General features: G+C 33.2%; 2 protein-coding genes and 1 pseudogene across 2 annotated transcripts; 1 reads left to right on the top strand and 2 right to left on the bottom strand.

Annotated features, from left to right (window-relative positions):
* Positions 2,906 to 4,011, top strand: LOC104791503. Its single transcript, XM_010517411.1, has one exon. The coding sequence runs from the start codon at positions 3,162 to 3,164 to the stop codon at positions 3,798 to 3,800; it is 639 nt and encodes a 212-aa protein (XP_010515713.1). The 5' UTR covers positions 2,906 to 3,161; the 3' UTR covers positions 3,801 to 4,011.
* LOC104791502 (NDR1/HIN1-like protein 12) lies at positions 6,716 to 7,851 on the bottom strand. The gene has a single exon (XM_010517410.1). It carries the CDS (start codon positions 7,625 to 7,627, stop codon positions 7,001 to 7,003), a length of 627 nt encoding a protein of 208 aa, XP_010515712.1. The 5' UTR covers positions 7,628 to 7,851; the 3' UTR covers positions 6,716 to 7,000.
* LOC104791501 lies at positions 10,300 to 11,690 on the bottom strand (annotated as a pseudogene).

The following is a 17,406-nucleotide window of genomic DNA, read 5'->3' as shown; positions in this document are numbered from 1 at the left end:
TTTTTTCTCCTTTCGCGATGTAAAATTATCATATTATGGTCGTAAATGGTAATTTATGTTGAAGAAAATGTGACGGAAAATGGCTGGAAAACAAAAAAGAAAAAAAAATATATATATAAGATGAATTGAGCTAATACAAGTGTTATAAAAATAATTTGTTGATACATCAATTGACTTATTTTGGTGTTCATATAATACAAAATAATTTTGATTTAATGAAAAAGAAAAAAATACAGAAACATGACTTGTTCACACTGGTTTAACCATTCATCTATACTTAAATAAATTCTAAATGAGGAATATTCCAAAAAAAAAAAAACTGAAAATTTCCAAACATAATATATTCATGGTTTAAAACATTATAATAAATCGAAAGTTTGATTTGATAAAAGGAATATAAAAAATTGGTTTGCTTCACAATAGTTATTACAAAAAGAAGTTAGACTACATACTTAAGTTAGAAGAAAGAACGCTTAAGCTAGAAGAAAGAACATGCCGTGCAGTATTTACCTAATACTCAATTACATTTATCATAAAACAATTTTACTCTTATTATCTTTTTACGAAAACTGTCATTAGCCATGCCAATTATAGCACTTCTGATAATATTTGATTTGTTTCATTACAACTTACAAGTAGTTGATATCAGAACCAATATTACTTACTTATCCATTTGTTCTTATGATCGTCAAATACAGAATAGAGATATTTGATTGGTTTAAAATATTTTAATAAGTACACATTTAACTAAACCATCGTCTAATATGAAACCGGCGGAATATAAACTAGACAAACCATAGTTAACATTTTATCTGTCTAAAGATAAAGCATACAAATTTGGTCATTGTTTCCTTTAGAATCCTAGACAGCTCGATTGATATTAAAGATCTCAACAAACTTTATTGCCTCTCTGTTTCATTTCATCTTTTCTTTTCTTTTCTCCCCAGAGAAAGGAAGAAGCCACCACCTTAGAATCTTATACTGCTTTTTTCTATTTCTCTTTTGCCTTTTCGAGTTTAAGTTTTCATTTCAATCTCACAAGTTTTAGGTATTATTGATGTATGTACACAGTACATCCCCCGGATCAGGGCTTAGAATATGTGTGGATCACTTTTGTGAATGATTCTCCTTTCACAATGTTGGTGCTTTGCTTTGATTTTTATGTACAAAAAAATGTGGGTTTTAAATAAGATAAAAGCTTTTTCCGCTAGGGTATGTTGTGGAGTAGGGTGGAAAAAGAGTGGTTACTTTGAACAATATTCATATATTATTTGTTTATGTCCTGCATAACCTTATCAAAGAATATTTCGATTTGTTGGTTTCAATATGTTTTTTCTAAACCCTAAATTGTCTCACTTTTAAGGTCTCATTCATTGTAAAAAACTAAAAATAGTTCTTTTGTTTAATTAAAATTTACATTCAATGAAAAAAAACATGTATTTGATTTTTTTTTTTTTTTTGTTAACCAGAGAATAAATCCCTAAACCTATGCAGAGATTCGAGACTAATCTCTCTGCAAGAAAGGCTGAACAATTCTGCGCTTGGGGAGAATCGATCTCTGGCCTAGACCAATAGGGCGACTCTTCCACCAAGACTAGAACCATTAGCCCACCACCTCGTGGTTAACATGTATTCGATGTTAAGAAGCGCTATATTCATAAAAGCATGCAACAAAGCTTTTTTCTATACTAAAACTCACTTCATCTATAGTCGATTCTAAATGATAAAACATTTTATGATTATGTGAAATTGTGAATCATACGGCATACCACTTGAAGGAAACGTCCATGTGTAGTGTAAACACAACGATATCCACAATAATATATTTGCATATTAGATGAACGCATATAATATGAATGCGTTATAGATATGTCCATCAATTCATGCATGGAATCTAAAGTTTATCCTCAAAAGGAGGAAGGAAGATAAAGCTAAGCATGATTTTAGAAAAGTATATAATTAATTTATTTACAAGAATTGCAGAAAGTGGGTGACCCTTTTAAAGCAGAAGAGAAAAAGAGAAGAGTAAAAAAGCTAAATTCTATCTCTCTGCTTTTGGGGTTTTTAAGCTTTTAAGAGTCTTGTGATGGGCATTTACTCATTATAGACCTAAACTTTGATCTCAACATAATTCGCTTATTTATCTTTCTAAAAAGCAATAAAACAAACTAACTTTTTCTCCTCTTGTAAACTTTCTTCGGGTATTATTAATTAAATAAAAACAAGAGAGTACGAGTTTATATAGGTTCAGTTTATATTAAACTGAGTGGTGTTGGCAAAAACGACTTTGAAAAACTTCATGGCCCAAATCCATATCTTTAAATAAGTGGTCATTTCAAGGGATAATATATCTTATATACAATACTTCTATAAATTCAACTGCATATATATTCAAGAAGAATTCTTATAATTCAAAGGTATGTTATCAGTACTGACAGTACATATATACATGTACACGAATTACTAGAAACTTATTTTAAAGAAAAAACTATATAGTTTCTAACTGACATCTGGAAGACGTTGTGATTCTGAACCATCGTTAAAACTGATGAAGCAAAAGTGAATGAACGTCTGGATATGAAACAAAAATTATACGTATTCCTAATCATAAACCTTAGAAGAAGTAGACTATATATATATTGGGCCGTTTAATATGTTGTTAGTTAATAACTAGTGGCCCAAAGCTTTGATTGCTATAAAAGTCACACACCTAGCTTATGCTCAACGAGTCAAGGTGATGCTCGTCTTTTTCACGAGTGAAGAAGCATATCATAAATTCAATATTTTTGGCTCGTTGTTTGTATATTGAAAAAAAAAGAAAACTATAGATATTTTTTTTGGTCAACAAAACAAAAGAAAATTAGAACTAGAAATAGTATAAGTCGTGTACATTTGTTTGTACACCTTCACTTCACTTTCAATCGCGATTTGACTATTAAAGAGACCTTTCTTTCTAACCGGAACCTACTCAGCAACTCTTTTCCGATTATGACACTTCAACTACCAGATAATTTGTAGAGACAATGTACGAAATCACCCCTCTCCCAGTTTATTTGCTTATCTACTAAAAAACACACACAAAATTCATATTTAGGACAAACGAAACGACGCAGTTTTAGTGTTACTCTCTCGCAAGCTTACACAAACTCTGTCTTGTGAAAATGGGTTTAAGCCAAACCGCAGCAGTACTAGTCGCTGTGTTCACATTTTGTCTCGTCGCTGTAACGGCACAGCTCGCCTACGTTTTGTGGTGGAAACGTCGGTTTCGTCGTCGTAGTATCGCCGGATCAGAACTCGACGTTTTCTCCTCCCGCGGAGGTGATCCCAATGCTACACCACCGCCGTCCAAAGAGCTTCTTTACTTCTTCCTCTTCTGTCTCGAGAACAAACAGTTCCGAATAGGTTCCGCCACAGCTCCGCCGCTCCCTCCAGCAGCCGCACCGCCGGTCGATGACGTGGCGTCGAAGTGGTCAACGGGAGAGAATCTACTTAGCGGGCCTTCGGAGACTCTCTTCACCATCGCTGAAGACTGTACGAGCGAGTCCGATCATCACCGGACGGGTGAGATTGAACAACGTGGAAGCATCTCTACGGAGGATCATGCGAAGGATGATGAAGTTGAAGAGGAGATTATCCTGACGGATGGAAGCGACGACGAGGTTGACTTTAGCGACTATAACCACGACGGAACGACGCCGTTTTCTACTCCATGTGCTTCGCCGCCGTTCTACACGCCGTCGCCTTCTCCTATTCGTGATGATCTCTCGAAGACGCTACGTGAGGAGGGTTTGTACGGCTGAGATAAGGGTTTGATCTCTCTCATTAACTGGACATTGACCCGGTCAAAGATACGGCGTCAACATTTCCATTATATCCGGTTCGTTTGGTTTTTATGAGTATTTAACCGTAATTAACCAAATCATAAACCAAACCGAAATCTTATTGTAAATTTGTAAACATATGGAAGAGTAGGCTATCTATCACACGGACGTGTGGGTTCTTAAACGTTAACGTAATAACTCCTACTGAAAATATCACTCGCACTACAAAAAAACATTTGATTTCCTACCGCAGATTTGGAAAGAAAATAGAAAGAAACATGTATTTTTTTTCCATTTTCTTACAAAAAATGTTGGAGGTAATAACCCAAAGGAAATCAGTTTTGATAGGAATTTCGTAGGGAAAATCTTACCAATTTCCTACAAAAACGTTTTCGTAAGAATTTTCGTATGAAAATAGAAACAACCTTTTTAACCATTTTTCTACCAAAATGTTCGTAAAAAATTATTCTTACCATTTTCCTACCAAATCTATATTACAATTTTCCTACCATATATTTCATTCCATTTTTCTACCAAAATATTCTTGTGAGATTTCTATGAGTTTCCTACCAAATTAATAAATAATATACAATCTTTTTTTCAATAATAATATGAATTCCGAAATTGAATTAAAATAAAATGATCATTAATGATAAATCTGAATAATCTATATAAAATCAATTTTTTACATAACAAATAAATCTAAAATCAATTTATTTCATATTATTATTCTTTTAAACATAAGACCTAACCATATCAACCCAACTAGTCCGGTTAGGACTACAAACCAAACCAAAACTGAAATAAACCATACATCACCGGAGAAGCTGTCGCCTCCATGTCCTTGCCATAGATTCTTTAGTTTCTTCGCCGCAGCTAACTGGCCTCGCCACATCGGAGCCTCTTACTGGCCTCGCCACATCGGAGCCGCTTCAACCAACGAAACCAAATCTTTGATTCAAGGAGATCAAAGTTTCAGCTAAGATGAGATCGAAGTTGAACAAGTGAATCGATACTAAGGATTAGAGGATGACGACATGCTTAAGCTCACGAGAGCGGCGTTCTTCGGAAACTGAATCCCTGTAACATGCTGAATCCATGATCTCCTCGTCTAACCTACCGCAACCTCCATTTTTCTCGATTTGGACGCTTCAAAGCCCTAAAAATCTAATAAGGAAGAAGAAAGACGAGAAGAGAAGAAGTCGAAAATTAGTAGATCTAGGTTTGGGTGGAGGCGTGAAATGTTTTAAGGGGAGAAAGTAGATTTAGGTTTCTTTAGTTTGTAGGAATTACGTAGGTTATGCTTTTTTTTTAAGGAAATTAGTAGGAATTTGGAAGGAAATAAATTTCATAGGAAATTGGTAGGAAAAGTTTTTTACCAATTTTTTACGAAATTGTTTCGGTACAGTGTTTGTAGGAAATTAGAAGGTAATTTTCCTACCAATTTTATACCGTTTCGATTTCTATTTAAATACTTCCATTTTACTACGAATTTTCTTATAACATTAGATTTTGAAGGAATTTTGTAGGAAATTTATTACGATTTTCTCACGATTTTACTTCGTAGGAAATTTTATACTAAATTCCTACGACAACTATTTTTTGTAAAATAATCGTAAGTTTTTAGTAGGAAGTTTCTCCTACCAAAATTTTTGTAGGAAATTTGGTAGGATTTCACCATGTTTTCTTGTAGTGGGATCGTATGATTCCATAAAATATTAAATATTGCCAAAAATATAATATAAACCACATCAAATACTTGGCTTTATGAATCTACCAAATTTTTATATTGTTTGGACTTGGAATATTGTTTTCTTTTTGTTTTTCTACATTTTTCCCCGTAACAAATATAGTTGGATAGGAAGTATTTATTAGGGGGTCAAAGGAAAAATCCTTGGTGGAGTCTGAGGATATAAATGGCGCTTCCATGTAAGCACTGGACTGATCACCGTTAAATTTGTTGTCGATGCAAATCCCCAGTGAAAACGTGAAACGTATGACATGAGTAGGGTCGCAAGGGTGACCTCTCTTTAGTCTTTACGCTAATTTTTGTTATTAGATGTATCAAAACTGCCAATGTAAACCGATGTCGACATGTTCTGGATATTAGGTATTATGCTCGGCTATCCAATTACATCGCCTAGTCTTTACAGGTGAGCGCCAAGTTCAAAGCGGCCACTAAGAAACAGATGTTGAGAATCGAGCTGGGAAAAACGAAAGCTTTACTCGGTTCTTACCTTAGATGTCATGGTTTTGAGCTTCTCCTCCATGTGACATACTTAGGAATTTTGTGATAGTTAGCGATAACAGATGCGTCTGATGATGATGATTCTAAGCGTTTTTGACAAGCCTACGTTAGGTTTATATTTGCACCATTGCAACTTACGGGCCTAAAACGAAACTCAAAGGCCCAAGCTTTTCGAATAAGGGTCATGACATTGACAGCCGGGTGGGGGATTCTACAGCCAATAATAGATACTAGTACTACTGTATAGTGCATACTTCTGTTAGACTTGAATATACAAGTACGAAAAATAGAATTGTTTTTTTTGTTGGGTAGTTTAACTAGTAACTTGAAATTTTTTTGTGTGTCTGTGTGTTGTTATTTTGACTTGTTACTTGTTTAGGCCTCACCAAATCATATCAGTTATTTTACATTTCATACACCTACTACCATTTTAGCATTTTCTCATCTAAAGTAGATAAATTTACTTTATGAGCATCAGGGCTCCTTGCAGTATAATTTATATTCTTCCTCAGATATTAACAAAACCTACATAAACACAATAGCAAAAAATATGAAGCAACTGGGATTCTACTAAGTTACTACTGCTTTGTTCTTGATGAATACGAAGTAGTAAAATTTACAAAGGAAAACAAAAAAAAATCGAAACTGAAAAGAACCAAACCCAATTCTCCATTTTATTTCAACTTTAGTGGATTTACAAATAAATCCAACCACAGACCGTTGTGATTGTAATAATCTATAATTAACAATTAAAGCTTAATATAACAACCAAAAGTACTGACATTTTAAAGATAGATATACATATATATATATAGATTGAAACAGAAATAATATCCTGCTGGTGGGAAGAAGAAGTTTGGTAATTTCAAGAAAATGATTTGATGATAGGTAGAATAAAAAAAAGAAAAGCAACTTAACGGCGTCAAACTTTCTAAACGTTCACACTGCATTTAGTAACCAACGTATACTTAACGGCGTTATCACCGACAAGAACACCAGCAGCTTTGTTCCCAAGATTGATATAAGCCGGACAACGAACATGTATATGATATTTTCCGGTGATCAACGTCCCCACTTTCCACCTCACGCGCCCGTCGGCGCGTATCAACAACTGTACGAATCCACGGCCTTGCTCTTCTCCTAAAGCTACGGAGTTGTACGGTGCGATCGGAACGGCGGTTCCGTAGACAAAAGGCGACCAAACATCGTCATCTTTGTGGCCTTGATACGTCGGAGGGATCGCCGTGCGTAGAGTGATCTGCTGGTTCCGGTACGTGGCGTAGACGTGAAGACGGTCGTAGTAGATTCCGATCTTGGCGTTAGGGTTACGAGATGCGAGTGTGACTTGGAAGTTCGAAGTGAGGAGGTTTGGTTGGGAGAGGTTGAAGGCGTAGACGGTGGCGTCTTGGAGGACGAATCTTGGCTTAGTTGGCCTGAGTATGACCCATACTAGGAAGATAGTGATCAGAACTATTAGGATGAAGGCGATTACGGCGGCGCAGATTCGTCGGACGGCTGCTTCTTTGCCACCACCGTGGTTACCGCAATCTTTTGACATATCTTTATTTTACGAGTTTGCCACTGGTGTACCTCTCTCTCTCTCTCTCTCAAATGATTTATTCTCCTTTTGCGTGTCGTCGTGACTAGTGATGATGGGAGATAGAGGAAAAAATGTATATGAGAGAGATGGTTGTGTATACTTATATTATAATCGTGTGTAAAAAAGGCTAATGTATGCGCGTTTTTATATCCGTTGTGTATAAAGTATAGACTATAGGATTTTGAGCCAAACCTATTCGTATATTTATTGTTACATTTACGCTCTTGTCTATTAGTTTTTTCTTAGTTTTGGGAAGTGGCTTGGCTTTTAACATTTAGTGAGGTTTTGCTCTGGCGCATCAAATTTTAAAGTTTGATTTGTTGTGATGATGGAAGTTTCCCTCATGATTGATTCGGTTAAAAGACAATGCATCATTTTTAGTGTTAATTGTGGAGTAGTAGTATTATTTTTGTCGAAACAAGAACATGGCCCATGTGCATATATTCTAAGCGTATTCTTCTATTGCAATTTTTTTGTATATCAACGACAAATTTCTGTAAGAAAAAAAAGTTCCGAGTTACACGTGTCATTTTACCGTTGGGTTTGGTAGGGTAATTTGGTTGTTATAATATGTGGTTTATTGTCTTCGAAGAAAAATTTGGCAGGTCGGCTATCGGCATTATTTACGGTTTAATGTTCCCACGTGGAAAGATCTAAAGTATAGTTCCTGGTCGTATCGATGCTTATTTTACATACTCGATGTCGGTGTTTAACTTTTTTATAAAAAAGTTCGACGACAATTTACAATGTATTGTAAGCTTTGAACAATCTCGTGGAAGAAATTTACAAAGACAAAAGCGATTGAAATCTGTTGAAAGTTAAAATATTACCTACTCCTACTCTTCTAGTCCTAGCCACCTATACAGTTCTTCGATGGCCAACTTGTCTATAGGACAATTGAATGCAACGTAAGATATAACAAATCTGTATAAAATACTAATATCTATATCCTAAAGAAGTATATAATTCCGAACATTCGATACACTGCCTAACAATTTTATAAAGCTTTGCTGCTTGAGTATATATATATGGAGGACATAAGTAAATTATTTGATAGATCAGTTTTAACGTGTATATGATCAACAAACCTGAAGTAATTTGTTTTACATGATTGATGATGTTAATGGCTTCTCTCGTCTCTTGTTGTGAACGGTGTCTGCGTCGGACGTTGACTGTTGACTCGATAACAAAACACGTCTCCGTCTTTTCTTCGGTTTAAGGGGTGGGACCGTCGTGGTCACGTTAAAGGCTACAACTTCTATCCCCACAGCTCAACTAGAGACTTCGAATCTCTTTCTTAAAGTTTACATTTGATCATAATGCAAAGTGTCTTTTCCTTCGTTACAGTTTTTATTTGGTTTTATTACAAAAAAGACAAAGCACCAACCCTATTATTCCTCTTTAAATTACACATCACCAACGAATCTATATAAATTATGCATATAATAGCCGCCTCTTGTGTGAGTGAGTGCACTTGTAGATAATCACAGTTGATTAAATTGATTTTAATCATTATAAAGTAAATAAATTAAAACGTAATATCATATAGGCATATACTATATTATATTAGCTTTCATGTCCTCATGTTCGTTTTTACTTACTTTTTAACTTTAATATGATCAGTTTTGAACTATAGACAGTTCATAAGTTTGATGGAAGATGTAACCTTTTTTATAACTCAAAGCTTTATACAAACATAATGCTAATTGAAGCCAACCAAATTAAAAAGTATATAAGAAACATTTCCTTCGGACTGTGACATCTGCGTATCGAATTCACATAACAATATTTGGGCATCGACTGTTTATGCTAATAATAGATCATCTTAAAGAGGAAAAGATTTTAGCAAAGAATGAAAGAAAAAAAAAAGAGAGAGAGTTTAAGATATGCAGTTTGACAAAACGCAAGATGCCTAACGTTCAATATATACCATTTAACGTGAGGCATTACACGATGGGACGAGCTCGTCGTCATTATCCTGATGTATCACAAACAATAATGCATATAACAAACTTTTGACCTAATATCTTCTTTCTTATCATATAAAATACAATATAGAAGAATAAGTTTTTTAAAAAAAGAATGAACTTTAAGTGACACATTAGCATAATTTTTTTTTTTTTTTAATTTGCTTCACCACATAATACACTGAGAACCGAGTGGCTGATTTTTAGAAAATGGAGGTTTTTCTCGAGCTAAATTGAAAAGTGATTCTATCAAATAAAGAAAAGATTTATTAACAAGTACTCGGTTTCGAGGCAATAATGCATATGCTTAGACAAAGAAATGGTAACTTGTGGAATTAAAAAAATATATATATACAAGTATACAACAAGAGAGAAAATGTACGCGCAAGAACTCTTATATCATGTAACAATAATTGGATATGCACCGAACCAAGATAATAATTAGACCAAAAACAAGTAGAAAACATTTGACAAAACAAGCAATTATAATTAGCGATCTAAAATAATTTCCTATATTCCGAGACGCACTCAATCACTTTGATATCTTTTTAATTATTCCCACACAAATTCTCTCAACGATCTTGTATAGTAAGTTGATTTAACAACATTTAAAATTCTTTTCTCGAGCTAAATTGGAAATCGAATCTAATTCCTTTTCTTTTTCTCTCTTCAAAAAACTTAAGCATAAGAGTTTGCTCTATGAATTTGTATAGTAATCACATTCAACACGTAAAAGAATTTTAAAAAAGAAATTAACCGTATCCATAGAAAAAGAGAGAGAGAACAAGAAAAAGAATTACGAAACGTAAACCAAACAAGGAAGAGGCTTAGGCAACAAAACGGCACCGTTTTCGGAAGCACCTTCAAACCCAACTTTTAATTTCCCACAAAACACCTTAAGCCCTCTCTCCCGCGCCACCCAACCATCTGTCTTAAACGTAACCCAAACAGCCATCCTCAGGTTAAACGTCACCGTTCCGGTCTCTCTCTCTTTCTTCATCTCATCCACAACCCAGCTCGGTATTTTAGGCTGTTCTTTCTCTCCCGCCGTTAACGTTTCACCTATCGCAACCGATTTCTTGATCTCCACGAAAACAGGTTGAAAAAACGCGGTCGCTAAAAAATCGTCTTCTCCGATCGCGTTTTGGTGGTAGACTAAGCCTTGGATACGATCGAAGTAGCCTTTTAGTTTCGTGTTTTGGTTCTCGATCGTGAGGTTAGCCGTCCATTGCGGGGAGAAAACCGGACCGGTTACGTTGAAATTGGAAACCGAGAAATTGTTTAGGGAGAAAACCGGGATTTGAGGACGGAGGATGAGCCACGTTATGGTTGTGGAGATGCAGAGGAGGACGACTAATACGACTAAACCGGTGAAAATACCTCTGAAAAAACCGGATGAAGCTGGTCTTTGGTAAACCGGATTTTGCTGGGGAGGGTAAGATGACCCGTAATATGAAGCGGGTGGGGCTTGACCGTAAGGGTATTGTTGTTGTTGTCGTTGGTAAGGTGCGTTTGGATAATTTGGGTATGGAGGTCTGGATATCCCATTACCGGCGGGTACGTTTGCGGTGGAGGCGGTTGAGAATGTGGTGGAGGACCTGGTACTGGTACCGGTGCTGGTTGGGTATCGCGTTCGGAGGTTTGACCCGGAACCGAATCGGGTTTGGGTTGGGTTTCATCTTCCGGATGAGGAGGAGGAGGAGGCATCGTTGTGTGTGTCTCTCTCCTCTCTCTCTCTCTCTCTCTCTCTCTCTTTTTTCTGATTAGTTCTGATATTAATCAAACAAAAATTTCCCCGGAAAAGATTTGGAGAAAGAAAGGGAGATTAGTGGAAAGCACGAAGATTAACCTAATTTTGCTAAAGATTTTTCTCTTTCTTAGGTGTTTTTTTTTTTGGTTTTTGTTTTGGGTTAATGGACAAAGCTAATAAATTTCGATAAAAATAGTGCATCTGCCATATGATTGAGCTAAAATTAGCACTACTGGCATTTTGTTGTAACATACAGATCTTAAAACCAAAGCCTAAATCTCATAAAAGACACTGTCTTCATATCTTTGAGAGGATAGAAAATTCAGCAATGTTTAATGTCATGGATCTAAGAGATCGAAATTGGAAAAGGAAAAAAACCTAATTAGCATGACATGGTAAGATATTTGAGGTAGGTTAATTGGTAATTGTAGTAATGATGGAGAAGCTAATATTTAGTGAATAATTTCACCTCTTATGCCCAACAATATTGCCAAGTCAACAAGACAAATCACAAACCGATCAACTAACTACTTTTTTGGGATGCTTTGGTGAAAAGCATATGTGTCACACTCACAACGAACAGTGGCATCTATGTAACTTATAGAACAAGAAACAAGACTTCTGAGAAGTTTACATGGGAAAAAGAAAATTGAACTTTTTGTGATGTATAAAAGCTAATATCTATGTATATTGTTAGTTCGTAGTTCTGTGCATTGATCCTATTGAACGGTTGGGCTTGAACCTAGCTAGTAGCTAGTACTCAACGTTGTGATTGTGTTTCCATTCAGGAGATTTGGCCTCAGTTATAAGATGGTATTCAATAGGCCGTAAATGGGCCTCGTAAAATCCCAATTTTTTTCTTTTCGTAGTTAGATTATCAAAATATCACAATACAACAACAACACATTTCCGAATTTCAAAGACGCAATTGTTTTATACCACGATCCTATAGATTTGAGGTTAAGATTCAACTTGCTAGAATATATACTAAGATTCCTTTTGTCAACGCTAGAATCTGCTAATTCAACTCCTACTTATTTCCATTTATTAAAACAGGAAAAAAATGAAAACAAAAAATAATTGGTTATGTGGCCAAGAAGCTGTAGAATAGCCAATAATGTGAGGTCCAACATTTTTATATTCAATCCAATCCCATGTGGTAGCCTGTATGAAGCTGTCTATTTTCTGACCATTTTTGACGAGTTTTGGCTGCACACACTTCATTACCAAGTTTTGGTCCCAAATTAATATAACACATCTCTACGTTACTCATTCTTATTTTAATATATCTAGAAGTACCATTTAGACATATTCCGACGTGGTAAGTTAACCTATCATATCGGACCCATCCACACCCATACGGGCCTAAACTTGAATTACTATTCAACTTGTATCAGCTTCAATGTGTTAGAATAATTCAACATAGAGTGCAAGACCATGCTCTCCATGTCCCAACTTGACATACTAATAACTATATTATCAGTTTTCATATTTAATACTCTCTCTATCTGTGCAATATTGATGTTTTACCACTTTTATTTAATTAATATTAAACTTTTGTAAACTTCAAAAAGTGATCATTAAGAAAATTTAATAGTTATTGGTTTATAACTATATAATACTTTTTAGTAAGAAAATAATATTGTATTTAAAATTAATAATCGTTATTTCTTAATTTGCGTGAAATCGCTCATACATCAATTATACATCAATTTTTTAGGGACATGAAAGTATAAAATTTTATTATATACATAGTATATGATAATGTCTAATTGACTTTTATTTTGTTATATTGATGTCTGCAATGTTTTTTTACCAGTGGCCCGTATCATGGTTACTATAGGTTGACCAAAAGTATAGTTATCATAGGTTGACAAGTCATTGTTTTCATATAAATTAAAACGTTTTTCTCTTTGGCATCGGCACTAAACTAATTAGGGAGAAAGTCATGTTTAATACTTCATCCGTCTCAAAATATAAAATGTTTTAGCCAAAACATATATAATAAAAAATGTTTACTTTTAAAAAGTTTAACCAATTAAAAACAAGATTGCATAAAATAAATAATAAAAAAATATAAAAGTAGTCTAAAAGTTGTCTTAAAAATTAAAAACATATTATATTATGAAACAAGCAAAAAAAGTGTACATTTTAAGGAAATAACAAATAAAAAAACGGCCGCTTGTTTCTTTACGTATTGGTCATTTTTTGACCGTTTTGTGGGATTTAGTTAAATACTAAAATAAATAAAGTTTGATCAGGTAAGTGTTCACATTTGTTTTCGTAGATGAACTCTCATCTGGAAGTTAAGATTTACGTTAGTGGTGGGTTGTAACTTGTAAGTAACCAACCATAACATTTTAATTAGTATTCGGTTTGAAACGTTAAAAACAGGTTAAATCGTACTATCAAATTAAAAAATTAAATCGACTAGAATTTGTTTTCTTCTTATCCATCATCCATGGTAATGGTGTCGCTAGGTCATCATTACTCGAATTCTTATACTATGTATTATACATGTTGGTGAAAGAAAAAGTAAATGAATTACTAGCATCTATATATACATTTTTTAAAATATTTATAAAATAATTCCTGAAATTGATACTTATTTATAGGAATGACATTAGCATTAAATAAATAATTTAATAAATAAATTAATTTTATTTATATTTGATTTTTTTTTATAAAAACTAAGTGTTTTAAAAGGTAACAAATATAATTGCAAATGTATACAAATTTTATTTCCTTATTTTATAAGGAGGTGAATAAAGAAGTTTACCCTAGAAGTAATCCCGTGAAAGTAAACACGTGAACCTAAGTATTTTTACTGGATAAAAATTTGAAAATTTGGTTTGATAAAAAGTAACTTTTAGATGAGTTTTTGCAGATTTAAAATCTTTAAATATGTTGCGTGATCCACTTAGCATGACGAGTTTGGACTATAGAACTAACACTAAAACTATTAATTTATTTCATATACTATAAATTTGTAGTTTTAGTTTGGAAAATTAACTTATACATTATTTAGTATATGAACTACAAAATATTACACATACTTCTTAATATTCCAAAAAATAAAAATAATTGTATACACATAAAAATATGCACTAACATACCATATAGACATGTACCTTTGTTTAATTATAGAAAACAAAAGTAAGTGTTTTTAAATTTTATATTCTATCTAGCTAATAACACATATAATGTAATTAGGTTCTAAATTGTATAAAACGTGAAGAAGAAAAAACATTCAAAACAAAATTATAAATGAATTAAATAAAAGTTAATTAATTGAGATTTTGAAAACTAAATATCTTAAAAATTATTATTTAAAATGCAATAATTTATAATTTAGTCCAACGGTGTACCACGGGTGAAAACTTAGTATAAAATTATATTCAAATAATTTTAATCTATAAGTATAACCACGAAACAAATACATAATGATATGTGTGTTACACATTTGAAAAAAAATTGTAAAATAAAGTTAGAATTACAGATATAATCTGACTTCGTAACAATATATAATATTTAAATTTTGGTCATTAAACTGAAAAAACTGTTTAACGACTGAATATAATTATACAAAAACATATGATTAGTCAAATATTTTGAAATGTTTACAACGCTTTTTTTTTTCAATTTCACGGATGACCAGAACCATCATTCTTTTTACCGAATGAATATTATATTCTTTTTTTTTTTAACAAATGGGCGTGGCTAACTGATCAGTTGGAATGGAGTACATTTTATAAAAGAAACATACTTTAATCAAGGAAATAACGAATTAAAGGAAATAACGAATTAAGTAACTCAATTTTTGTTTGGCATTATCAGCTAAAAATCAATCACATTGATGTATATACGTATACGTATATACTGTGTTTTGTCAGCATACGTATATTATATGCTTAAACTTTATTAATTGGTTGCAATATATGACCGACGCTCGGCTGAAAGAAGGGAACAGAGCTATCTGTACATAATCCAAATAAATATATATCCTCAATATGGAAGTCAATTTTCTATGTAGATTACTTATTATTTTGTAGTTGAATAAATCCCTGATTAGTAGCATGGTTGCAACTTGGTCATAATTCTGGGTCGTGCTCATGAGTTGCCCAACTTATTTCTATTTTCTAATGATATCTCGATGGAGTAATAAAATGGAAATAATTCACTTCAGTTCTGTGATTCTGTCATACTTTTCATATATTTTAATTTTTTTTAAAATCATACTATGCTCAAGTGAGATAGAAACAAATAATAATAACATAAGCAGAAGAGACCATGTAAAAAACAAGTGGCTCAACCCAACAATCAAAGACTCTAGATCTTTACAAATTGATTTTTTTCTCAGAAAAAAAAAGAGAATCAAAGATCCAAGAAGAACTTCATCATACACTTTTCATTCCTTCCTTCTCTAAGAAAATTAGAAACGAGACTACATAAACAATATTGGATCCGATTGGTAACGTAGCCAAAACTGTACAGAAAATCTATAAGCTGAAGCTGTAAACTGTTACGGAATAGTGCAAAGCTGTAAGAAAGAGCTGTACGTGAAAACTGTACACAAAAGCTAAAAAGATAGCTTTTAATAAAGTTTTTGGTAAAGTTTTTGTGATTGGTAAAAATTCAAAACTATACTACTTGTAATACTTTGTTTTTGTTCACCAATCACTACCATTATGGTTTTATTAATCATATGATTAAGCTATAAAAACATTTTTTTTTTGACTTCCTAATATATGCAAATTTTAATAGCGAAGACATTGGAACCGAAAGATGTTATTTGGAAAACACAAAGTGGTACCTAGCACTGGCAAGTTGTTTTTGACAGAAACAAAACAGCCCACTTTTGTAAGTATTATTATAATTATTTTTTTTGTGATTTTCTTACGAAAAAATTTGATACTTTGCTTTTACCACTAACATATCTCAACAATTTGTGAATATCCCTAAAAGCATTATGTAAAATCTACTGTGCCTAGCTAGAGCAACTTGAAACCTGAATCCGCATTCATAACATTAATAATAAGTTTTGTGAGAAATATCTAATATATATATGTATAATTGTATATGCAGTATATATTTTTTGGTAAACAGAGAAATTTCTAATACATTATGGTTTACCGAAGTGAGTTTCGAATTAGTAGCAATTTATATAATCTTCTAAAAGTTAACATTATTTAGGACATTGACATTTAGTTTGATTCTCGTTTTGAAGGGACGTCGACTTTTTGGATATGGATCACATGCCACTGGTTTAAAGAATACCGAAATTAACTTCATAAAGATTTCTTTTTTAAAACCGCATATGTTTTAGGTATTTGCCACCAGGTAGACATATGTCAAATATTCATTGGCACTCATATCAAAAAAGCCAACGTATATACAATGTATGGAAATCAAAGAAAAATTAACTGAAAGTACCAATATCCAAAATATTGTGAAAGGAAGCGCCTAGACAAAAAGAAAAGGTAGAGCATAACAAGGGAGTATGGGTCCAAAAGGTGTCATAAAAGTTGCAGCCTAAAACAATGTACAAAACCAACAACGGACCGTTAATGGCACTTTAGGTTTTGTCGGCACCAAAACAATAATCTTGTTTCTGTTGACAAAAAAAACCCAAAAATCTTCATGCATCTACCTTTCGGTTAATAACAGTAATGTTTACTATAGTTTTGAAAATAAGCCTGCCAAGTTTAGTTTTCATATTTTTTGGGTAAAGTTGAAGACATTATATAAAAAAAGTCAATGGGGATGGCAAAAAAAGTGGAAGAATCAGCAATTAAGGCATGTGAGTAAAAATAGACACAAAGCAGACAACCTATTTGTGTTCAACACCGCCACAACCAATCCCCAATGACTTCGTTACTATTTACACTTTCTTCGCCGTAATCGCATCTCTTTTGACAAGTCAACACTCTTCATACGTCTCACTTTTCCTATACAACTTGATTATTTAGTATTTTTTTTTTTTGGTTATTTGCACCACCCCAAAAAAAAAAAAAAAAAAA

The sequence above is a fragment of the Camelina sativa genome, chromosome 6 (genome assembly GCF_000633955.1).
Source record: "Camelina sativa cultivar DH55 chromosome 6, Cs, whole genome shotgun sequence".
In the NCBI taxonomy this organism is placed as follows: domain Eukaryota; kingdom Viridiplantae; phylum Streptophyta; class Magnoliopsida; order Brassicales; family Brassicaceae; genus Camelina; species Camelina sativa.
This window is presented reverse-complemented; position numbering and strand designations above follow the sequence as displayed.